We start from the raw sequence: 26,203 nt of genomic DNA, 5'->3' as shown, positions 1-26,203 counted from the left end.
GTCTTCGAACGTCCTCGAGTTCAATCTAATGTACAGCTTAAGTGTGTGAAAAGTCAAGGGGTCTGAATACTTTCGGAAACACCTTTGTATGATAACCTCCAGTCAACAGGTTATTTGCCAAAAGTATTTGGACGCCTGACCGTGAGCTTGTTGGACGTCCTAGAGTGACCTCTATGTGATCTATGAAGACCTTGAATGATCAGTCGATGTTCCGGTTCATCCCAGAGCTGTTGAGGATGATGCTGGAGCTTTTCTTTTCTTTTCCTATGAAATAATTAATGTTTCCCGTCTGTTCTGAATGTCTCAGGCCGGGCGTGGCACAGGATGGGCCCTCTGCTGGGAGCGAGCTGCTTGCTCCTGCTCGTCCTGAACGCCTCCGTCGCTCCAGCCTCCCTCTCACCCGAGGACTACGCGGCCGACGAGGCGGAGCGCAACGGCAACGACGTTCTGTTCGACGACTACCGCGGCAAGGGCTGCGTGGACGACAGCGGCTTCGTCTACAAGCTGGGCGAGCGCTTCTTCCCCGGCCACTCGAACTGCCCGTGCGTCTGCACCGAGGATGGGCCGGTGTGCGACCAGCCCGAGTGCCCCAAAATTCACCCCAAGTGCACCAAGGTGGAACATAACGGCTGCTGCCCCGAGTGCAAAGAGCTCAAGAACTTTTGCGAGTACCGGGGCAAGACGTACAAGATCCTGGAGGAGTTCAAGGTGAGGAGCGCTCTTGCTGATATATTTATTTATTTATTTATTTAATGAAACGCAGCCACACTTGACACGATCCAGCCGTGTAGAACGAACAGTAGATGCAGTTACATGATTAAAATGATCTTGTTGTGTACGGCCTCTCAGAACAGCTCTTATATTTTGTTGCATGAATAATAGAAAATGTTTGTTTACAATTTTGGTTTTTTATCATGTTTACCATCATTGCATCATTTAGTTGGAGTTTGCATGTTCTCCCTGTGTCCTGGGTCTGTGTGGGTTTCCTCCGGGTGCTCCGGTGTCCTCCGACAGTACAGAGACGCGCAGTCAGGATAATCGGATTGTCGGAGGGAGCGCGTCGGTGCCATCGGGATCTCCAGGAGCGTAAGAGTAACTGGCTATGACTAAATTGTGAGATAAAAGGAGAAAGAGACAGTAAGAATGAGCAGTGGTTAAGTGGTTAAGGTACTGGAGTAGCAATCATAAGGTTGCTGGTTCGAGCCCCATCAGCACCAGGTTGCCACTGTTGGACCCCTGAGCGAGGCCCTTAACCCCCAATTGCTTGAAATGTATTTAGTTTATAAGTATAAGTCGCTTTAAATGAAAGTGCTGTTGAAGTATGGACGGACTTGTTGTATGTGCTCTGTTGTGGGGTCACCTGTGGGGTTTATAGGTCGTCTGGGTGATTTTTAAAGGGTTTATATGGTAAAACGTCCCAGTATAAACGCAGCACCAGTTAATGATTCGACTACTGCGTTTTCTTTACACGTTTTAAATTCAGGATGCTGGTAAACTGGTTAGGATTAACCGAACCCAGCAGATTTACCCACACGCTCGTCCTACAGAGCAGCGACGATCAAACTGCCACCTCGTGCACCACGTAGGAGCTCATTCATCCCAAAACGCCAGATTTAATGTGTTCTCCCGGCCAAACAACAAACACCACACGCAGCACCACCCCGGTTAGTCCATTTAGTGGCCGCACTAAAGTCTGGCTGCTTTTCAGGACCCGCATTAAACCCTGTAATGAAGCATTTTTCACTGAGAGTGAAACGGGAACGCTGGTACGACTCCATCTGCATTCAGATAACAGCTTTCTTCATATTTACCTTCGACAGAACTCACGATGCTTTTAATCCAAGACTCTGGCTTTTGGATTTATGGCTTTGGCCCCACAGGACCACCACAGAGCAGGTATTATTTAGGTGGTGGATGATTCTCAGCACTGCAGTGACACTGACATGGTGGTGATGTGTTAGTGTGTGTTGTGCTGGTATGAGTGGATCAGACACAGCAGCGCTGCTGGAGTTTTTAAACACCTCACTGTTACTGCTGGACTGAGAATAGTCCACCAAACCCCGTGGGCAGCGTCCTGTGACCACTGATGAAGGTCTAGAAGATGAGCGACTCAAACAGCAGCAATAGATGAGCGATCGTCTCTGACTTTACATCTACAGTACAAGGTGGACCAACTAGGTAGGAGTGTCTAATAGAGTGGACGGTGAGTGGACACGGTGTTTAAAAACTCCAGCAGCGCTGCTGTGTCTGATCCACTCATACCAGCACAACACACACTAACACACCACCACCATGTCAGTGTCACTGCAGTGCTGAGAATCATCCACCACCTAAATAATACCTGCTCTGTGGGGGTCCTGTGGGGGTCCTGACCTTTGAAGAACAGGGTGAAAGGGGGTAACAAAGCATGCAGAGAAACAGATGGACTACAGTCAGTAATTGTAAAACTACAAAGTGCTGGAATAATCTTTAGTCAGTCTGAACAATACTGCACTTCGTCATCATTCATTAATTAATAATTAAGTATGCAGAACAATCCCAGATCGTTATTTAAACCTGATCAGTGAGGTGAGACGTGTCTGTATTTATTATACATGTATATAATCCTCCTCAGTCCTTCAGTAAATCATCTCTATCTGAAGCTCATCCATCACGTTAAACATCAGCTCCATCATCCTCACGCCACACTAAACAATCCGCCCGACAGAGCGATCCATCCACGTAGCGGTGAGCAGCTTCCTGTTTGTTTTATATTGATCTGATAGAGATAACGGGACGATCAATCATCCACAAACCCTGTCAGATTCAGCCCGACAGAGCAGCGTTCACTGTGTCTGGGTAATAAAGTGTTTTCCAGTCTACCTCAAACAGACGTCTGTTCTCATTCATTACTGCCACGAGCAGGAATATCACAGAGAACCAGAAACGACACCAAGTATGTTTCTGTAGTTCTATATTTATTTATTTATTTCTAGTTTTTATTTCTTTCTTTAGTTTTACCTGTATTTATTTCTGTATTTCTTCTTTTATTTATGTATTTATTTATTTATTTTTGCCTTTATGTATTTATTTAGACTTTTATGTATTGATGTACTCTCACTCACTCACTCACTCACTCACTGTCTTATCCGCTTATCCAATCAGGGTCACGGGGGGGGGGGGGGGGGGGGGGGTATGGAGTGCTGGAGCCTATCCCAGCTTTTCAATGGATGCAAGGCACACAGTAACACCCTGGACGGGGCGCCAGTCCATCGCAGGGCAGAGACACACACACACACACACACACACACACCTATAGAGCAATTCAGTGTCTCCAATTAACCTGACAGCATGTTTTTGGACTGTGGAAGGAAACCGGAGCTCCCGGAGGAAACCCACACAGACACGGGGAAAACATGCAAACCACACAAAAAGGACCCAGACCGCCTCGCCTGGGGATTGAACCCAGGACCTTCTTGCTGTGAGGCGACAGTGCTACCCACCGAGTCACCGTGCCGCCCTTGTATCGATGTAGTTATTTATTTATGTATTTCTACATTTATTTATAGAATAGAATAGCACAACGAAATTTGTTGAGCATCTCCTTGACGGAACATGTATGTATACACGATCATATATACACACACATGTATTTACAAATAAACATATACACATCTAGATACAAAAATAAGCGTGTGGTTTTAAGAACTTTACAGAAAAAAAGAAGAAGAAGGTTATTGCAGTCCCTATAAATTGCACATTGTTTCCTAGGATGTAAAGTTTAATAGTTTAGTGTTTTTATGGCGGAGGGGTAAAAGCTTTTCTGGAGTTTGGAAGTACGGGCCTTGATACTCCTATAGCGCCTACCAGAGGGCAACAAGGAGAACAGGTTGCAACAAGGGTGAAATAAGTCCTTAATGATGTTTGTGGCCCGACGCAGGCATCGGGTTCTGTAAATGTTCTCAGTGTTGATAGCGTTGATGTTGTTATGGCGGCACGGTGGCTCGGTGGGTAGCGCTGTCGCCTCACAGCAAGAAGGTCCTGGGTTCGATCCCCAGGTGGGGCGGTCCGGGTCCTTTCTGTGTGGAGTTTACATGTTCTTTCCGTGTCTGTTTCCTCCGGGAGCTCCGGGTTCCTCCCACAGTCCAAAAACATGCAAGTGAGGTGAATTGGAGATACTAAATTGTCCTATAGGTACCGCGCCACTAGGATGCATAAACCGGTGCACTGTAGTGCCGGTTCCAAGCCCGGATAAATAGGGAGGGTCGTGTCAAGAAGGGCATCCGGCGTAAAAACTGTGCTAAATCAATAATGTGGATCACGATCCGCCGGCGACCGCTAACGGGAGCAGCCGAGGAAACAGATTAATTTATGTATTTCTACATTCATTCATTTATTTAGACTGTTATTTATTGATGTATTAATACTTTTATTTATTTATGTATTTCTACATTTATTTATTTATTTAGGCTTTATGTATTATTTATTTATTTATTTATTATTTATTTAGAATTTATGTACCTATTTATTTACTTTTATTTATTTATTTATGTATTATTTATTTAGAATTTATTTACTTTTTTTACTTTTATTTATTTATTTATTTATTTATTTATTTCGTTAGTTAAACAAATTTTCACTTCATGAGTCTCAGCCACAACGGTCGCTAACAGGTGAAATAGATCACTGATATAGAGAAAATGACATGCTTCCAAATTTGCAGCAACAGTTTAGGGAAGGTCCTTTCCTGTTTCAGCATGAGAAACTCTATAAAGACATGAAGAAACTCCAGTGTCCTGCACAGAGCCCTGAGCTCAGCCCCACTCAACAGCTCTGGGATGAACCGGAACATCAACAGCCATACAAATGCTGTCATCTTTTAACTAAACGGGCACAAATTCCCATATACAGATGTACCTCAAAGTCTTGTGAGAAGCTTCTCAGAAGAGCGGTGGCTGCTCTAGATGAATAAATCAAAACAGACGTAACTCTGCTTTAACACGGTTTGTTTTTTATAATGGAACGTCCGACACGCCCGTGGTCAGGTCATCAAGGGGGTTCCTTCATTTCCCGGTTTTTGCACCCCTGATGTTTCCGTGAGTGTCGCCTCTGCATGGCTTGTTTAAGGCGTCGCCCCGTATCTGTTTAAAGCTGCTTTCACTGATAAACATAATTAGATGTAAACAAATGAAAATAGAAATTGAACCGTTCACAAAAATATTGATCAGTAACTGGTAATAATTTAGATAAGCTTCTTTAATTAACGGTTCGTCATCAGTCTCGTTCATCTTAACGAGATCTACGCCCGGAGAATGGCGTTATATATTTTGGGATTAAAAAGCGCGGTGGTAAAACATGCTAACCCGCTAGGGTGAAACAGCCTAGCCATTGGTTGACGCACCCAGGACTGGCGCCCCGTCCAGTTGAGAGCTGGAATAGGCGTTTATTAGACAGCAGGATCAAAAACCCGTTTATCGGTTGGCACACCCAGTGTCGGTCCCAAGCCCATCACAAATGGGAGGGTTACGCCTGGAAGAAACGGTTCCAAGTCTCGGTGCGAGAACCTGATCCGCTTTGGTGAGCCCAAAAAAATCCCCCATTTGATAAAACATGTCAACTTTAAAAGGTTGCCCATCTCCGCCGTGTTGGCACGGCTATTAGAGCGCTTAACGCTGCCAGGGTGCCAGCTCTCACTGCATTAAAAATCAAGCTTCAGTCTGACGGTTGGCGAAACCCCAACTGATACCAAGGTACGGCCAGCTCGTGCTTCGGTTTTGATTTGTATTTTTGTGTTTAATTAAATGCCAATCAAAACACCAGCGTAGGAGGTACATCAGTCAGCGCTGGCATGCTTTTGGGATGTGAGGAAACCGGCCTACCCGGAGGAAAGACAGCACAGGAAGTAAACAGAGATTTGAATGAAACCCGTGCCGTCAGTGCCACTCAGAAACCTTCGGTAATGTATGCGTACCCGTTCACAGCTTGATCAGAACCCCACGCAGGTGCCACGCGTAACCCGGCGAGGATTCGCACCGGCGGCGGTAAATAATTAGTCAGGGCCGAGTGACCAAGTGAGGCGCGACGCTCCTAATTAGCAGCTTTGGGAACGACTTTGTAAATGGAATGCTTAATCTGTTCCAGAGAGGTGTGTGTGTGTGTGTGTGAGCGTGTGTGTGTGTGTGTGTGTGTGAGCGTGTGAGTGTGTGTGTGAGAGTGTGTGTGTGTGTGTGTGTGTGTGTGTGTGTGTGTGTGTGTGTGTGAGTGTGTGTGTGAGAGTGTGTGTGTGTGTGTGTGTGTGTGTGAGTGTGTGTGTGAGAGTGTGTGTGTGTGTGTGTGTGTGTGAGAGAGAGAGAGAGTGTGTGTGTGTGTGTGAGCGTGTGAGTGTGTGAGAGTGTGAGAGTGTGTGTGTGTGTGTGCGTGCGTGTGTGTGCGTGAGAGTGCGTGTTGGGTTCGATTCCCAGGTGGAGGAGTCCGGGTGTGGTGTTTGCATGTTCTCCTCGTGTCTGTGAGTTGAACAACACTTCTAAAAACTGTATTAATAAAATATACTTAGTACTGTTGTGTTCATATTAAGCTATACATTATAGTGTTTATATACAGTAGTATGTAATGTTATATATACAGTACCAGTCAAAAGTTTGGACACACCTTCTCTTCAGTGGTTTTTCTTGATTATTTTTATTTTCTACATTTTAGATTAATACTGAAGACATCCAAACTATGAAGGAACACATATGGAATTATGTAGTGAACAAAAAAGTGTTAAACAAACCAGAATATGTTTTATATTTGTGTTTATACATGTGTTGAACACACTGACCTGTTAAAGCACAAGCCAGAGACGCCGACTGGAACAGGCTAAGTGAACCATTTAAGGATGGAAAACCCCCGTACACACCGTGGTGAGCGTCACAAACTGGCAGAAGAACATACGTATCTCGGTGCCAGGCATTAAGAATGCCGGGGGTATCGTCTCTGCGTCTGATCCAAATGTCAGTCCGTCTCTTTGAATCAGGCGAAAATCTCTGAAGTCCGAGCCGCCGCGGGAAGCTAAACGGCAGCGCGGCTCCTGAGAGCGCCCACAGTTAAGAAAAGCCGACAGGGTAACCTTTGGCGTGGGCCAAGCTGGCATTTCCTTTTGGCATTAACATGGCAAGCTGTGCACAGGCCTTTATTTAGCGGGCATGGCATACAAACACACAGCGCACAGAGGAGTCAGGGTCCAGACGCTGGCGAAGGCAAAGAGAGTAGCGAAGACTCGTCCGTAATTAACGCTAATTATCGTCTACTCTGTTTAACGAGGAGAGCAGGTTCTAATTAACAGTGGCATCAGGATTCAAAACATTGTGGACAGGAGTCAAAATATAAAAGTCGTCTAAAGGTAAACTGGTTCAAAAAGTGTTATTGGACCACAGACTGGTATCGAACGACAACGGAGAAAATTCCAACGATTAGCGTCTTCAGTTCCACACGCATTAAAACGTAGAAATTAATAGGAACGCTGATATATACATACACCGATCAGCCATAACATTAAAACCATCAGCTCCACTTACCATATAGAAGCACTTTGTAGTTCTACAATTACTGACTGTAGTCCATCTGTTTCTCTGCATACTTTATGTACTGCATACTTCAATGGTCAGGACCCCCACAGAGCAGGTATTATTTAGGTGGTGGATCATTCTCAGCACTGCAGTGACACTGACATGGTGGTGGTGTGTTAGTGTGTGTTGTGCTGGTATGAGTGGATCAGACACAGCAGCGCTGCTGGAGTTTTTAAACGCCGTGTGCACTCACTGTCCACTCCATTAGACACTCCTACCTAGTCGGTCCACCTTGTAGATGTAAAGTCAGAGACGATCGCTCATCTATTGCTGCTGTTTGAGTCGGTCATCTTCTAGACCTTCATCAGTGGTCACAGGACGCTGCCCACAAGGCGCTGTCGGCTGGATATATTTGGTTGGTGGACTATTCTCAGTCCAGCAGTGACAGTGAGGTGATTCACTCATACCAGCACAACACACTAACACACCACCACCATGTCAGTGTCACTGCAGTGCTGAGAATCATCCACCACCTAAATAATACCTGCTCTGTGGGGGTCCTGACCATTGAAGAACAGCATGAAAGGGGGTAACAAAGCATGCAGAGAAACAGATGTACTACAGTCAGTAATTGTAGAACTACAAAGTGCTTCTATATGGTAAGTGGAGCATCCTCGATAACTACCAATACTTTTTATCTAAGTGTATTTAATGGATATTTTTGGGGCATTCCGATGGTGCAGCCTAGACATTGGGAGGCATACGTAACAGTGCGCTCTCTCTCAGTGCAGGTCACAAGCTCAGGTAGAAATAGGAGGGTTGCGTCAGTAAAAACTGTACCAGGTCTGGTATATGGACCACTGATGGATATTCTTCTTCAAAAGCGACTTCAGACCATAGAGTAAATTACACACGTGTAATGATTTCGACCCTACAGATTTTGTCGAACGTTCTCTGGTTTTTCGAGGCGATTTTCTCTCTCCCGCACCGCCGGGTTCCTTCATATAAAAAATCTCGGCGATATCTGAAAGTAATTTCGGGGTATTGATTGTGGGATTTGTCGTAGGTCCGGGGTTGGTGAGATCACGACTCCGGTGGCCTGGATTCAGTTTCATTCTGCCGCATTGTTATCAAAGTGCCGAGCCGGGAGCCGCTAATCTGCTGCGGGCGTCTCACCCCCCGGGGAGTCGCTTAACACCCCGGCCCCGAGCAATAAAGAGTCCGGAGCCGTGGAGAGGGTTGGGATATTAGACAGAAGAGCGAGGGCTGAGCTCTGTAAGGATTTATGGGTGCTTGTGGGATCGGCGGTGCTGATTAAAGTGCACTACAGTCCCACTCCAGATAACGCTCCCATCTTTTATTCTTCTCCTCAGATGTGTTACGGGAGGTTTTAATTAAGCAAGACGAGAGTATTTCTGTACAGACCCGGGGAAAAGTATTGACCTTTCTCCTGATTCTATTATTGTATTTTATTTTTAACTAATATAAGACAAGACGAGGAAACACAAACACAGTTTCAAAATGATCGTTTTATTTATTAAAGGAAATAAATTACAGGGTTTAATATGATGTCGCCACCCTTTGCAGCTATAACAGCTTCAACTCTTCTGGGAAGGCTTTCCACAAGGTTTAGGAGTGTGTTTATGGGGATTTCTGACCATTCTTCCAGAAGCGCATTTGTGAGGTCAGACACTGATGTTGGATGAGAAGGCCTGGCTCACAGTCTCCGCTCTAATTCATCCCAAAGGTGTTCTATCTATCAGGTTGAGGTCGGGACAGTCAAGTTCTTCCACACCAAACTGGCTCGTCCACGTCTTTATGAAGCTTGTGCTTTGTGAACTGGTGTGCAGTCATGTTGGAACAGGAAGGGGCCATCCCCAAACTGTTCCCACAAAGTTGGGAGCATGAAATTGTCCAGAATCTCTTGGTGTGCTGAAGCATTAAGAGTTCCTTTCACTGGAACTAAGGGGCCGAGCCCGACTCCTGAAAACACCCCCACACCATAATCCCCCCTCCACCACACTTTACACTCGGCACAATACAGTCAGACAGGTACCGTTCTTCTGGCAACCGCCAAACCCAGACTCGTCCATCGGATCTCCAGACGGAGAAGCGTAATCCGTCACTCCAGAGAACACGTCTCCACCGCTCTAGAGTCCAGTGGCGGCGTGCTTTACACCACTGCATCCGGTGATGTGAGGCTTGGATGCAGCTGCTCGGCCATGGAGCTCTACACACTGTTCCTGAGCTCATCTGAAGGCCACATGAAGTTTGGAGTTCTGTAGTGATCGACTCTGCAGAAAGTTGGTGACCTCTGTGCACTATGTTCCTCAGCATCCGCTGACCGCGCTCTGTCATTTTACGTTTGTCATTTTACAATTGGTGCAGCACGTAACCAAGACTGAATAAACAATAACGACACTCGGTTCACCGCCACCGAGCGGCACTACACGATTTATTAATTTGCACTTATTAAATTTTTGTTATTTATTGCCCAGTCATCTTTGGAAGTTCAGAAGTTAAAAGCTCAGATCCAGAGGACTTCTCTTGCCCCTCGTGATGGCGTGAACACTTTCCTACATGTTCAGAACAGTTTTTACGACCTGGTTGAGAGCAGACATGCATGTTTGACTCTAAATCTCCTAAAATCCACCATAATTCCTGACAGTTTTCAGTACAGAAGCACGACTTCGGGGACTCTGGGAGCGTTTAGGCTCCTGCTGGATCTTTATCCGTGTTTTAAAAATAATTCGGCTAACCCTCCCCGTTCTCCGGGTGTTGAATTGTCTCGTCGGGGGTATCGGCTGATTTTCCAGCTAAAGAGCCGCGCGGCTTCGGAGTTCGGCCTCTCGGTGCAGACGGCTCTGTTTCACCCGAATGATTTTTCAATCTGGAGGCATTCACGTGAACACCAGAACAATGCGGCTTCGATCGCTGTCAGGAGACCGCAATTTCAGCACGCAGGCTAATCTAACGCTCGGCGGCGGCGGGAACACGGCGTAACGAGGAGGCAGATGATTTCCACCTGAGTGAAATGATAGACGACTCAGCGCCGAGTCAAAATGTCAGCGCGGTTTGCGCAGTAACCGCACGCACGGATGTACGTACCATACGCGACGCACCCACATCCGCCCGCCGGGCTTCGTCTTTCTCCGCGGTGCTCGAGAGAGCGCTCGCTAATTAGCGCTTAGACATGAGCTACATGAGCTGCTCCTATAAAAAGCACCTGGAATTAAATACTCCGAATGACGTTCCAGTTCACTGACTGGAGAAATAAACAGAGCTGTAATTTTATACACTGATGAGAACTTAACAAGAGGCACAACAACAAAACCGGAGTCTTCCTTTAAAGTCGGACAAGATCAAAAGCTAGAAACTGAACAAAATACTCAGATCAAGGATTATAAGTGACCACTTCGTACAGATTGAAGCCACAGGGGTCCATTTACATTTCGGCATCTAACAGACGCTCTTATCCAGAGTGACTTACAGAAGAGCTTCCACAGTAAACGTTACCTTACTTACGTTTAAGTAAACAACAGTCCAAGAACACAAATCTGCTGAACCTGTTGGAACAAAGGTGTTTTTTTTAATGAATAAAGAAATAAATTAGATGCTATAAAAGGTTAGTAAGGGCATGTTAGTCCTTTAATCGTCTTTTGAAGACATTGAGAGGTGAACAGACAGGGGAAGTTGGGTGCTGGATTAGAGAAGAGCCTTGATGCTCGTCTTCCTTGAGTTCTGGGTGGAGGATCAAGACGAACCAGACTAGTGGCCCGGAGGTTGCGTGGTACAAAGCAGGATTTTATTAGTTCTCTACAGTAGCTTGGACCAGCAACAGTGATAGTAAACAACAGTCCAGGGATACAAATCTGCTGAACCTATTAGAACAAAGGTGTTTTTTATAAATAAAGAAATAAATAAGATGCTATAAAAGGTTAGTAAGCGCATGTTTGTTCTCATTTCTTAATAAAGAGGTGTTGAAGGTCTTTAATCATCTTTTGAATATATTGAGAGAACACGAACAGACAAGGGAAGTTGGGTGCTGGATTAGAGAAGAGCCTTGATGCTCGTCTTCCTTGAGTTCTGGGTGGCGGATCAAGATGAACCAGACTATTGGTTTGGAGGTTGCATGGTACAGAGCGGTAGCTTGGACCAGCAACATTGTGATTACTCTCTTCACTACCTTGGTTTCCTTGTGAAAGTGGTACTGCATGCTGGTTTCCCTTTCTGGGATCCAGTCCTTGTACAAGGGACCGATCCATTAAAGACGTACCTACATCTAAAGGCGGTGATGAGAAGGAAATTCATCTTAACGAGAGGCACAACAACAAAACCGGAGCTGGGAACTGAAGTCTACCTTCAAAGTCGGACAAGATCAAAAGCTAAGAACAAAACAAAATTCTCAGATCAAGGATTATAAGTGACCACTGAATCCACAGGGGTCCATTTACATTTCGGCATTTAGCAGATGCTCTTATCCAGAGTGACTTACAGAAGTTGAGTCTAGTTTAAGTAAACAACAGTCCAAGAACACAAATCTGCTGAACCTGTTAGAACAAAGGTGTTTTTTAATAAATAAAGAAATATTTAAGATGCTATAAAAGGTAAGCGCATGTTAGTTCTCAGGTTAATTTCTTAATAAAGAGGTGTTGAAGGTCTTAACAGACAGGGAAAGTTGGGTGCTGGATTAGAGAAGAGCCTTGATGCCCGTCTTCCTTGAGTTCTGGGTGGAGGATCAAGACGAACCAGACTAGTGGCCCGGAGGTTGCGTGGTACAGAGCGGTAGCTTGGACCAGCAACATTGTGATTACTCTCTTCACTACCTTGGTTTCCTTGTGAAAGTGGTACTGCACTTTTTGGTGATACCATTTTTACTCTCAAGTCTTAACCCTTAATCTTTTTACGCACTGTCTTTGGAATATGGTGAACAGATAATAGTGTCTGTTTGCTTTGTTGTTTTAGCTCTGATATTTTATTTCATTTATTATAATTTTTTTAATATAATGAACGACACTTTAATCCCTGGGACTCATTAAAGATACACGGCGTAATTAAATCTTAATATTTGTTGGTTTAACATCAGTATTATTGTGAGAATGTCAGACTGAAGATCTGGCAGCAGATCAGCGACACTCACACAGCGCACCATTCATGTGATAATAAGATTTCTGGATTCACTGCGTGCTAAAGCATGACGACCGGGACAAATCTAAAAATGCACCAGTGTCATGTATACGTAAACGTGTTTGTCACATTAAAGCAAACTGTCAATCACCTACAAAAGAAGATTTTATTACTACGGTGAATCCAGAAAATCACATTCAGTTCATGTCGGTTTAGTTCTAGTGGGCTGAAAGAGATACATACACAGCAAAGTATATCCCCCCAATTTAGTCATATCCAATTACTTTATGGTGTTTTACCTTCACTCCTGACTGAGGAAAGTCGTTACTAACACACTCCTTCTCCATCATGTGTGCAAAACCGACTTCTTCTTTTCATTCAGAGATCTGTATCGTGCACGGAGAGTCACGCACTGATCTCCATTATCCCCCGTCTCTGTGCAGCACCATCGACCAGCCAGCAGAGGTCATAATTACAGCAGTTTTGATGAATCCCTACAGATTTTAATCTCTTGGAAGAGCCGAATATTGTCCGTGTTCTGTAGGTAATGTGGTGAGCAGTGCCAGCTCGCTGGGCTAGTAAGACTGGGCGTGGCTATCCTGGTGCTCCCCGGGATGCCCGTCGCCGCTCTCAGTGTAATTATAGTGTATAAAGATGTAAATAATAGTTTACATGTCTTGTATCTTGTGTTAATGTTATTAGAAATTATTTTACATAAGAATTGGTACTATATGTGTTATGATATTATGACGGTATTTGTGTCAAAACTAGTGTTGTCATGTGTCTTACTGGTTTTAGTCACCCTCGCCCCCTGATGAGTGGAGCAGGAGTTAAAATAAACCTCTGCTATAAATATAAACCAGGTTTTTTCAAACCCTGGGTCAAAAAATGTGTTGCAGAGAAAAATAATAATGATTAAATAAACAAATTTTAACAGGCACATAAAATAAATGAACTTGTACATGAGCGCCCCCTTGTGGAGGCTTTACGTTACATCATGTAAACGACAGTGGGACCAGATGCGCCGTTTCTGTTGCCTGGGTCGCAAAATGTGGATCGCTTGAAAAACCCTGTTATAAACAGTAATCTAGGGTGGGGGCCTTTATTTGCCATAAATAAATATTAATAATATTAATAATATCAAGTCTTTAGGCTTGAGTCCGAGTCGAGTCGCGAGTCTTTAGGCTAGAGTCCGAGTCGAGTCACGAGTCTTTAGGCTAGAGTCCGAGTCGAGTCACGGGTCTTTAGGCTGGAGTCCGAGTCGAGTCATGAGTCTTTAGGCTAGAGTCCGAGTCAAGTCACGGGTCTTTAGGCTGGAGTCCGAGTCGAGTCACGAGTCTTTAGGCTAGAGTCCGAGTTGAGTCACGAGTCTTTAGGCTAGAGTCCGAGTTGAGTCACGAGTCTTCAGACTAGAGTCCGAGTCAAGTTACGAGTCTTTAGGCTAGAGTCCGAGTCGAGTCACGAGTCTTTAGGCTAGAGTCCGAGTTGAGTCACGAGTCTTTAGGCTAGAGTCCGAGTTGAGTCACGAGTCTTCAGACTAGAGTCCGAGTCAAGTTACGAGTCTTTAGGCTAGAGTCCGAGTCGAGTCACGAGTCTTTAGGCTAGAGTCCGAGTTAAGTCACGAGTCTTTAGGCTAGAGTCTGAGTTAAGTCGCGAGTCTTTAGGCTAGAGTCCGACTTAAGTCGCGAGTCTTTAGGCTAGAGTCCGAGTCAAGTCACGAGTCTTTAGGCTAGAGTCCGAGTCAATTCACGAGTCTTTAGGCTAGAGTCCGAGTCAAGTCACTAGTAGTATCATATATATACAGTGTATCACAAAAGTGAGTACACCCCTCACATTTCTGCAAATATTTTATTATATCTTTTCATGGGAAAACACTATAGACATGAAACTTGGATATAACTTAGAGTAGTCAGTGTACAACTTGTATAGCAGTGTAGATTTACTGTCTTCTGAAAATAACTCAACACACAGCCATTAATGTCTAAATAGCTGGCAACATAAGTGAGTACACCCCACAGTGAACATGTCCAAATTGTGCCCAAAGTGTCAATATTTTGTGTGACCACCATTATTATCCAGCACTGCCTTAACCCTCCTGGGCATGGAATTCACCAGAGCTGCACAGGTTGCTACTGGAATCCTCTTCCACTCCTCCATGATGACATCACGGAGCTGGTGGATGTTAGACACCTTGAACTCCTCCACCTTCCACTTGAGGATGCGCCACAGGTGCTCAATTGGGTTTAGTCCATCACCTTTACCTTCAGCTTCCTCAGCAAGGCAGGTGTCATCTTGGAGGTTGTGTTTGGGGTCGTTATCCTGTTGGAAAACTGCCATGAGGCCCAGTTTTCGAAGGGAGGGGATCATGCTCTGTTTCAGAATGTCACAGTACATGTTGGAATTCATGTTTCCCTCAATGAACTGCAGCTCCCCAGTGCCAGCAACACTCATGCAGCCCAAGACCATGATGCTACCACCACCATGCTTGACTGTAGGCAAGATACAGTTGTCTTGGTACTTCTCACCAGGGCGCCGCCACACATGCTGGACACTATCTGAGCCAAACAAGTTTATCTTGGTCTCGTCAGACCACAGGGCATTCCAGTAATCCATGTTCTTGGACTGCTTGTCTTCAGCAAACTGTTTGTGGGCTTTCTTGTGCGTCAGCTTCCTTCTGGGATGACGACCATGCAGACCGAGTTGATGCAGTGTGCGGCGTATGGTCTGAGCACTGACAGGCTGACCTCCCACATCTTCAACCTCTGCAGCAATGCTGGCAGCACTCATGTGTCTATTTTTTAAAGCCAACCTCTGGATATGACGCCGAACACGTGGACTCGACTTCTTTGGTCGACCCTGGCGAAGCCTGTTTCGAGTGGAACCTGTCCTGGAAAACCGCTGTATGACCTTGGCCACCATGCTGTAGCTCAGTTTTAGGGTGTTAGCAATCTTCTTATAGCCCAGGCCATCTTTGTGGAGAGCAACAATTCTATTTCTCACATCCTCAGAGAGTTATTTGCCATGAGGTGCCATGTTGAATATCCAGTGGCCAGTATGAGAGAATTGTACCCAAAACACCAAATTTAACAGCCCTGCTCCCCATTTACACCTGGGACCTTGACACATGACACCAGGGAGGGACGACGACACATTTGGGCACAATTTGGACATGTTCACTGTGGGGTGTACTCACTTATGTTGCCAGCTATTTAGACATTAATGGCTGTGTGTTGAGTTATTTTCAGAAGACAGTAAATCTACACTGCTATACAAGCTGTACACTGACTACTCTAAGTTATATCCAAGTTTCATGTCTATAGTGTTGTCCCATGAAAAGATATAATGAAATATTTGCAGAAATGTGAGGGGTGTACTCACTTTTGTGATACACTGTATATATGATGCTGACTTTTGTTGTCCACGAGTCATTTTTTGCGAGTCACAAGTCGAGTCTGAAGTCGCTGTGTGTGCGACTTACGCGCGACTCGGATTCAGGTTGCCATCTCTGGGTCAGAGCGCAGAATCAGGTGCAGTACGGCGCCCCCAGAGGCGAGAGGGATAACGATATTGCTCAAGGCTCCAACAGTGGCGGCATTTTCCTAATAAAATAAAACTCACAACCTTCCACAACCTGGTAACCCACGGCTCTACCGACTAGCCACCGCTGTCCCAAGTTCTCCCCACCGTTCATTCACATCAAGCACAATTATTTTATTTTCCTAATAAAATTAAATAAGGAAAAGTCGTCCTTGACTTCGAAGCCGCAATAAGGTGTATGACAGTATGAGAGGAAGATTTTAAATCGGCTCGTGTTCCTGTCCACTAATCTGACTCAGAAATCGAATAAAGAGTTTATTTAAATATAAATCTGATGTGTGATTTGCATAAGAAGCTGCAGGATGGCCGGAGATCATCGCTTAAAAGAAGGATTGAGGCCGTGATGAGACCAGACTACCGTCCTCGAGGCAATACTTGATTGACGTCACTCGGTCACTGTATATCTTTCGGAGCCTCGGAATTTACACCGGTGACCTTTTACAGGGTGGAGTGTTTAAGTCTTTATTCTGCTAGTTAAGGACGGGTGATCGTGAGGGTTTAACCTGTTAAATATACAGTACACGGACAAAAGTATCCGGACGCCCTGTCTAATTTTTGGATATACTTTTGGCTACTTTTGACTTTTCAGACTTTGAAGTATGCTTGTGTGTGGGAATTTGTGCCCATTCGGACCGTCCAGCAAGTCGGAACATCAACTGATCAGACAGTTCCCAGCCGTACAAATGCTTTGTTGTGCTACTGAATGGGCACAAATTCCCACACACAGACACACTTCAGTAGTAAAGTCTTGTGAGAAGCTTCTCAGAAGAGCGGCGGCTGTTCTAGCTGTAAAGGTCACACAGAGGTCACTCTGTTTTAATATAGTATGTTTTTGAACTGGGGCGTCTGACAAGCTTACGGTCGTCCAGGCGTCCGAATACTTTTGGCTATATAGCGTCTCATTATATGGAAATAAAACGGACATTTTGATCTCCTCTCGACTCTTTATCTCAGCACTGAGCTGCTCATGATTAAGGCGGTTCCACGCTGGGCGAGTTCACACGGCGCGCTCTCGCCAGACTCGCTGCCCTTATCAATGCCAAGCAGGCGATTATTAGCGCCTAAGTTCCTCCTCACAGTGCCAATTACACAACGTTTTCAGATTGAAGGGCCCGACTACGGGTTGGCTCAGAGGCCAAGCGCCCATAATTCCCCGGTACGGCACGATGACCTTCAGATTCTTTTAAACGCTGTTCCTGCTGCCAACGAGCTGCCAGCGCCGGTCAGCACGAGCACCGAGCCACAACCTAATTACAATAATTGGCACGGTGTCACGTTTTGACGAATATTCAAAGCTGGAAAGGGCATCAGACCCTGCAAATATTTACAGTGTGAAGTTAAAGATGAACGTTTTTATAACGGGGTGTCAGTACCAGGGTGTGTCATGGTATGAGGTGTCAGTACCAGGGTCTTTCATGGTATGGGGTGTCAGTACCAGGGTGTGTCATGGTATGAGGTGTCAGTACCAGGGTCTTTCATGGTATGTGGTGTCAGTACCAGGGTCTTTCATGGTATGGGGGTGTGTCAGTACCAGGGTGTATCATGGTATGGGTGTGTCAGTACCAGGGTGTATCATGGTATGGGGTGTCAGTACCAGGGTGTGTCATGGTATAAGGTGTCAGTACCAGGGTGTGTCATGGTATGAGGTGTCAGTACCAGGGTCTTTCATGGTATGGGGTGTCAGTACCAGGGTCTGTCATGGTATGAGGTGTCAGTACCAGGGTGTGTCATGGTATGAGGTGTCAGTACCAGGGTCTTTCATGGTATGGGGTGTCAGTACCAGGGTCTGTCATGGTATGAGGTGTCAGTACCAGGGTGTGTCATGGTATGAGATGTCAGTACCAGGGTCTTTCATGGTATGTGGTGTCAGTACCAGGGTCTGTCATGGTATGAGGTGTCAGTACCAGGGTGTGTCATGGTATGAGGTGTCAGTACCAGGGTCTTTCATGGTATGTGGTGTCAGTACCAGGGTGTGTCATGGTATGAGGTGTCAGTACCAGGGTCTTTCATGGTATGTGGTGTCAGTACCAGGGTCTGTTATGGTATGAGGTGTCAGTACCAGGGTCTTTCATGGTATGGGTGTGTCAGTACCAGGGTCTGTTATGGTATGAGGTGTCAGTACCAGGGTCTGTTATGGTATGAGGTGTCAGTACCAGGGTCTGTTATGGTATGAGGTGTCAGTACCAGGGTCTGTTATGGTATGAGGTGTCAGTACCAGGGTCTGTCATGGTATGGGTGTGTCAGTACCAGGGTGTGTCATGGTATGTGGTGTCAGTAACAGGGTCTGTCATGGTATGGGTGTGTCAGTAACAGGGTGTGTCATGGTATGGGTGTGTCAGTAACAGGGTGTGTCATGGTATGGGTGTGTCAGTAACAGGGTGTGTCATGGTATGGGTGTGTCAGTACCAGGGTCTGTCATGGTATGGGTGTGTCAGTACCAGGGTCTGTCATGGTATGGGTGTGTCAGTAACAGGGTGTGTCATGGTATGGGTGTGTCAGTAACAGGGTGTGTCATGGTATGGGTGTGTCAGTACCAGGGTGTGTCATGGTATGGGGGTGTGTCAGTACCAGGGTGTGTCATGGTATGGGGGTGTGTCAGTACCAGGGTGTGTCATGGTATGGGGGTGTGTCAGTAACAGGGTGTGTCATGGTATGGGTGTGTCAGTACCAGGGTCTGTCATGGTATGGGTGTGTCAGTAACAGGGTGTGTCATGGTATGGGTGTGTCAGTAACAGGGTGTGTCATGGTATGGGTGTGTCAGTACCAGGGTGTGTCATGGTATGGGGGTGTGTCAGTACCAGGGTGTGTCATGGTATGGGGGTGTGTCAGTACCAGGGTGTGTCATGGTATGGGGGTGTGTCAGTAACAGGGTGTGTCATGGTATGGGGCGTGTCAGTACCAGGGTCTGTCATGGTATGGGAGTGTGTCAGTACCAGGGTGTGTCATGGTATGGGGGTGTGTCAGTACCAGGGTCTGTTATGGTATGGGGTGTCAGTACCAGGGTCTGTCATGGTATGGGGTGTCAGTACCAGGGTCTGTCATGGTATGGGGTGTCAGTACCAGGGTGTGTCATGGTATGGGGGTGTGTCAGTACCAGGGTCTGTTATGGTATGGGGGGGTGTCAGTACCAGGGTGTGTCATGGTATGGGGGTGTGTCAGTAACAGGGTGTGTCATGGTATGGGGCGTGTCAGTACCAGGGTCTGTCATGGTATGGGGGTGTGTCAGTACTAGGGTGTGTCATGGTATGGGGGTGTGTCAGTAACAGGGTGTGTCATGGTATGGGGCGTGTCAGTACCAGGGTCTGTCATGGTATGGGGGTGTGTCAGTACCAGGGTCTGTTATGGTATGGGGTGTCAGTACCAGGGTCTGTCATGGTATGGGGTGTCAGTACCAGGGTGTGTCATGGTATGGGGCGTGTCAGTACCAGGGTCTGTCATGGTATGGGGTGTCAGTACCAGGGTGTGTCATGGTATGGGGGTGTGTCAGTACCAGGGTCTGTTATGGTATGAGGTGTCAGTACCAGGGTCTGTCATGGTATGGGGTGTCAGTACCAGGGTCTGTCATGGTATGGGGTGTCAGTACCAGGGTCTGTCATGGTATGAGGTGTCAGTACCAGGGTCTGTTATGGTATGGGGTGTCAGTACCAGGGTCTGTCATGGTATGGGGTGTCAGTACCAGGGTCTGTCATGGTATGGGGTGTCAGTACCAGGGTCTGTCATGGTATGGGGTGTCAGTACCAGGGTCTGTCATGGTATGGGGTGTCAGTACCAGGGTCTGTCATGGTATGGGGTGTCAGTACCAGGGTCTGTCATGGTATGGGGTGTCAGTACCAGGGTCTGTTATGGTATGAGGTGTCAGTACCAGGGTCTGTTATGGTATGGGGTGTCAGTACCAGGGTCTGTTATGGTATGGGGTGTGTCGGTGCCCTTGGTAAAGGTCATTTACTTATCTTTGATGCAGCATTGATGAGATTTTAGAACAACACATGCTTCCTTCAGGATGGCATCTTTTCCACATGTACAAAGGCGTGGCTGTGGTAGAACAGGGTACAAGTGCTGGACCAGGCTGCCTGCAGTCCTGACCAGTCCCCAATAGAGAACGTGTGGAGGATTTTGAACCCCAGTAAGACGTGTTTGCAGGAGAAACGGGACAAAATAACGGAAACACATCAACACTTTGTGTTCTCGGTGCCTAAATGACTTTTTAAGCGTCCCAACTCTTTTTGGAACGTGTTGCAGGCCTGAAATGCAGGAATGGATGTTTATTATCAATTAAATAAAGCTGACCAGACAGAACATAAAACATCTTGGATTCATCCTGTCTGCAATGAAATAAAAGTCAAATGAATAAATAATGCATTTTATTTATTTGCGATTTCCATACTGTCCCAACTTTTTCTAATCATACCGTGAATTAAAAGCTACTTGGAAATAGGTGCACACAGTCCTCAGTCAAGCAGGTTTGACATAACTCAAGCAGGAAGTTGATTCTGTTGTATAAAGGGACATGGCGACCCCTCGTCGGGAGCTCATATTTACACGAGCGAGCAGCACCGATGCATCACTAATCACATCAGGAGATGCGTTTTCTTACACCGCAGCACAATGATAAACAACACGCAGTCTAAACAATCGCTTTTACATTCACGCCGTCGCGGCTCGCACAGCCGAGGATTGTTTACATCCATTATCCTGAGGTGAAAGACGACGTTATTAGAGCAATAACGAAATATTCTCCCAATCCGGGCGGGTGTTCGGGGCTGATAGAATCTCGGCCAAACACAATCAGTGTGTTGTTTTTAAAGATTAGATCAGACTGATCTCACAGATCATAGAATATAAATGACGCACTTAAAGGAGAGAAGATTAAAAAAATTTTTAGATTTTGTTCAATCTAATGTTTTGTTTAATGATTTGAATTGAAAGCGAATAAAAAAAACACCAATTATTTTTCACAGCGCTGTTTTCACAGGCCGGCAAGAAGCTCTTGGGTTCAATTCCCAGGCGGGGCGGTCCGGACCTTTCTGTGTGGAGTTTGCATGTTCTCCCTGTGACTGTGTGGGTTTCCTCCGGGTGCTCCAGTTTCCTCCTACAGTCCGAAGACGTTTACATTTCACATATTCGGCATTTAGCAGATGCTTTTATCCAAAGCGACTTACAGTATACAGTCAAAGCAATTGAGGGTTAAGGGCCTTGCTCAAGGGCCCAACAGTGCCAACCTGACAATGGTGGGGTTTGAACCAGCGACCTTCTGCTTATTAGTCCAGTACCTTAACCGCTAGGCTACAACTGCCCTTTTATCCAAAGCGACTTACCATTGTGACAGTTTACTATCTAAGCAAGAGAGGGTTAAGGGCCTTGCTCAAGGGCCCAGCAGTGGCAACCTGATAGTGGTGGGGCTTAACCCAACAACGTTCTGATTACTGACCCATGCAGTCAGGTTAACCGGAAATACTAGAAATAACCTCAAGTGTGTGTGTGTGTGTGTGTGTGTGTGTGCCCTGTGATGGAGTGGCGGGGTGTTTTCTACTGTTCGCCCAGTGAATTGCACCCACCGCAACCCTGACCAGGATAAAGCGATGGTAAAAGAGACAGTGAATGAACCTGAAGCCATAAAGACAACCCAAGGCGACACTAGAACAGTTTTAACTCGCCTCACAGTCGTAAAAATAAACATGAAAATATAAAATGGGCCCAAAATGTAAATAAAAGAAATAATATTCAACATTCTGCCAAAAATAAAATCCGATATAATAAAATAAATAAAATTAAGAAGCCTTTTTAAGGCCCCTTAGAAGTAGGAAAAACAAGCGTTTTATCTTTCTAAAGGCTCTTTAAGCAGAAACGGTTCCTCCTATAACCATTAAACATCCAGAGACCCTCGTAAACCCCGGCCGCTCGCCTCTGTGACCCGGTCGTGTTCCGCTTTAGTTGTAATTTACTTTGGATAAAAGAACCTGGCCAGAGAACGGTGAGTGTGTAAGAGTCGTTACTGTTCAGTCGTCTTTATAGCCGAGCTTAAAATCCACCAGGAAACGACGATCGGTGTCCTTATATAAAAAATATTCACGTATTCAGACACTTCTGTTCTGTAGTGATTAAATCTGCTTTGGGTTTAGAGACGTCATACTTATAAATATAATCAAGAAAGTATTTCATTTACACCCATACACAAATGTACATATATAAAATATACACCCATATTTGTGCAAACTATATGAAACCTATTAGAAACTGGAACAGTTTCATATATTGACATACACCGATCAGGCATAACATTATGACCACCTTCCTAATATTGTGTTGGTCCCCGTTTTACAGCCTTTCTATCAGAACCAGCATGAACTTCTTCAGCAGTTTGAGCTACAGGAGCTCGTCTGTTGGATCGGACCACGCGTGCACCAATGAGCCTTGACCGTGCATGACCCTGTCGCCGGTTTGGACTACTTTTGATAAATACTGACCACTGCAGACCGGGACACACCTCACAAAAGCTGCAGTTTTGGAGATGCTCTGACCCAGTCGTCTAGCCGTCACAATTTGGCCCTCAGATCCTCACGCTCACCCATTTTTCCTGCTTCTAACATCAACTTTGAGGATAAAATGTTCACTCGCTGCCTAATACACTCCCCCCCCTCCCCAACAGGTGCCGTGATGAAGAGATAATCAGTGTCATTCACTTCACCTGTCAGTGGTCCTAATGTTGTGCCTGGTCGGTGTAAAGTGGGGTCAAAAAGTCAGCCACTGATTGTGCAGGTTCTCCTACTTAGAAAGATGAGAGAGGTCTGTAATTTTCATCATAGCTACACTTCAACTATGAGAGACAAAATGAGAAAAAATACTTATTTTATATTATAAGAATACTTATTTTCCACCATAATTTACAAATAAATTCTTTAAAAATCCTACAATGTGATTTCCTGGATTTTTTTTTCTCATTTTGTCTCTCATAGTTGAAGTGTAGCTATGATGAAAATTACAGACCTCTCTCATCTTTCTAAGTAGGAGAACCTGCACAATCAGTGGCTGACTAAATACTTTTTGGCCCCACTGTATATGTGTGGCCCGTAGAAAGATGTATGCTCATGTATGTGAAATACATTTTTGACATATATGTAACATATATGTTAAATAATGCTGTTTTCTTTGTATACATTACTCAAATATATGAAATAATTCCACCTATTTAGCCCGGTCTTTCCCACCCAGCAGACTGGAAGGCAATTTTTGTCTGCTGCAGACATTAGCCAGTTATGCCCCCTAGAGGGCGCCCAGCCGACCGGTAGCAGTAGATTCGAACCAGGGAGCTCAGAATCTCATAGCTAGTGTGTATATATATATATATATATGTTATAATAATATATCACCTTACAGGTAACATATGTGGAAAAGCCATTATTGATATAGGTGCATATATATATACAGTGTATCACAAAAGTGAGTACACCCCTCACATTTCTGCAAATATTTCATTATATATTTTCATGGGACAACACTATAGACATGAAACTTGGATATAACTTCGAGTAGTCAGTGTACAACTTGTATAGCAGTGTAGATTTACTGTCTTCTGAAAATAACTCAACACACAGCCATTAATGTCTAAATGGCTGGCAACATAAGTGAGTACACCCCACAGTGAACATGTCCAAATTGTGCCCAAAGTGTCAATATTTTGTGTGACCACCATTATTATCCAGCACTGCCTTAACCCTCCTGGGCATGGAATTCACCAGAGCTGCACAGGTTGCTACTGGAATCCTCTTCCACTCCTCCATGATGACATCACGGAGCTGGTGGATGTTAGACACCTTGAACTCCTCCACCTTCCACTTGAGGATGCGCCACAGGTGCTCAATTGGGTTTAGTCCATCACCTTTACCTTCAGCTTCCTCAGCAAGGCAGTTGTCATCTTGGAGGTTGTGTTTGGAGTCGTTATCCTGTTGGAAAACTGCCATGAGGCCCAGTTTTCGAAGGGAGGGGATCATGCTCTGTTTCAGAATGTCACAGTACATGTTTGAATTCATGTTTCCCTCAATGAACTGCAGCTCCCCAGTGCCAGCAACACTCATGCAGCCCAAGACCATGATGCTACCACCACCATGCTTGACTGTAGGCAAGATACAGTTGTCTCGGTACTTCTCACCAGGGCGCCGCCACACATGCTGGACACCATCTGAGCCAAACAAGTTTATCTTGGTCTCGTCAGACCACAGGGCATTCCAGTAATCCATGTTCTTGGACTGCTTGTCTTCAGCAAACTGTTTGCGGGCTTTCTTGTGCGTCAGCTTCCTTCTGGGATGACGACCATGCAGACCGAGTTGATGCAGTGTGCGGCGTATGGTCTGAGCACTGACAGGCTGACCTCCCACGTCTTCAACCTCTGCAGCAATGCTGGCAGCACTCATGTGTCTATTTTTTAAAGCCAACCTCTGGATATGACGCCGAACACGTGGACTCAACTTCTTTGGTCGACCCTGGCGAAGCCTGTTCCGAGTGGAACCTGTCCTGGAAAACCGCTGTATGACCTTGGCCACCATGCTGTAGCTCAGTTTCAGGGTGTTAGCAATCTTCTTATAGCCTAGGCCATCTTTGTGGAGAGCAACAATTCTATTTCTCACATCCTCAGAGAGTTCTTTGCCATGAGGTGCCATGTTGAATATCCAGTGGCCATTATGAGAGATTTGTACCCAAAACACCAGATTTAACAGCCCTGCTCCCCATGTACACCTGGGACCTTGACACATGACACCAGGGAGGGACAACGACACATTTGGGCACAATTTGGACATGTTCACTGTGGGGTGTACTCACTTATGTTGCCAGCTATTTAGACATTAATGGCTGTGTGTTGAGTTATTTTCAGGAGACAGTAAATCTACACTGCTATACAAGTTGTACACTGACTACTCTAAGTTATATCCAAGTTTCATGTCTATAGTGTTGTCCCATGAAAAGATATAATGAAATATTTACAGAAATGTGAGGGGTGTACTCACTTTTGTGATACACTGTATATATATATATACAGTATATATATATATATATATTTAGATTTGGGCATCGCCACGGCAGATCTGGTCCTCATACCAGGCACAGTTTTTACCCCGGATGCCCTTCCTGACACAACCCTCCTGTTTCTATCCGGGCTTGGGACCTGCACTGGCGAGTGCACCTCACAATGACTGGGCTGTTTCAGCCCTCCACCCCGGACTAGCCAATCGTGTCCATGCAGGTACCTGCCTGGTCGATAGCACAACTGAGATTTGAACCCTGGATCCCCAAACCAAGTGCAATGCGCATGAGAATTTAAACTGCATTTTAATCTATAACATCTTTAATATTTTTGTTTGTTTTTGCTTATTAATGTATATAATTTTGTTCATATTAAGTAACAAAATATGAAACTCTGAAGCACATAAATGTAGCAGGAATATATACATAAAAAGTAAAAGTGGTTCAATACATATTCTCTGTGGCCAAAAGTATTCGGACACCTGACCTCAAGCTTGTCGGACGTCCCACTTCAAAAACAAATGGTATTAGAACAGAGCGACCACTGTGTGATCTTGTCAGCTAGATCAACAGCCGCTCTTCTGAGATATATATCATATATCATATACCATCATATACCATATATCGTGAGTCTGATGCGGTTTGGTTTGGTGTGTTTGTCTCCAGCCGTCCCCCTGCGAGTGGTGCCGCTGTGAGCCGAACAGCGAGGTGCACTGCGTGGTGGCCGACTGTGCCATTCCTGAATGTGTTAACCCCGTCTACGAGCCTGAGCAGTGCTGCCCCATCTGCAAAAACGGTAAGAACCACCTTCTTTTACTTTTACTTACACGAGGAGGAGAGGACGGAGGTCCATGCTGAGTCTGGTTCCTCTCAGGGTTCCTTCCTGTAATTTTAAGTTTCCTTGCCACTGTCGCCCTTGGCTTGCTCAACAAGGGGTT

General features: G+C 45.5%; 1 protein-coding gene across 1 annotated transcript in view; it reads left to right on the top strand.

The window, feature by feature from the left end:
* Window positions 1-324: 324 nt before the first annotated feature.
* vwc2l (von Willebrand factor C domain containing 2 like) overlaps window positions 325-26,203 on the top strand; it is a 38,979-nt gene continuing 13,100 nt past the window's right edge. The window contains exons 1-2 of the mRNA XM_063006561.1: window positions 325-708; window positions 25,932-26,061. Coding sequence (XP_062862631.1) covers window positions 325-708; window positions 25,932-26,061 — 514 coding nt within the window. The remainder of the gene's footprint in view (window positions 709-25,931; window positions 26,062-26,203) is intronic.

The sequence above is a fragment of the Trichomycterus rosablanca genome, chromosome 12 (assembly GCF_030014385.1).
Source record: "Trichomycterus rosablanca isolate fTriRos1 chromosome 12, fTriRos1.hap1, whole genome shotgun sequence".
Lineage (NCBI taxonomy): Eukaryota > Metazoa > Chordata > Actinopteri > Siluriformes > Trichomycteridae > Trichomycterus > Trichomycterus rosablanca.
The sequence above is the reverse complement of the archived record's forward strand: the minus strand, read 5'-3'. Positions and strand labels throughout refer to the sequence as shown.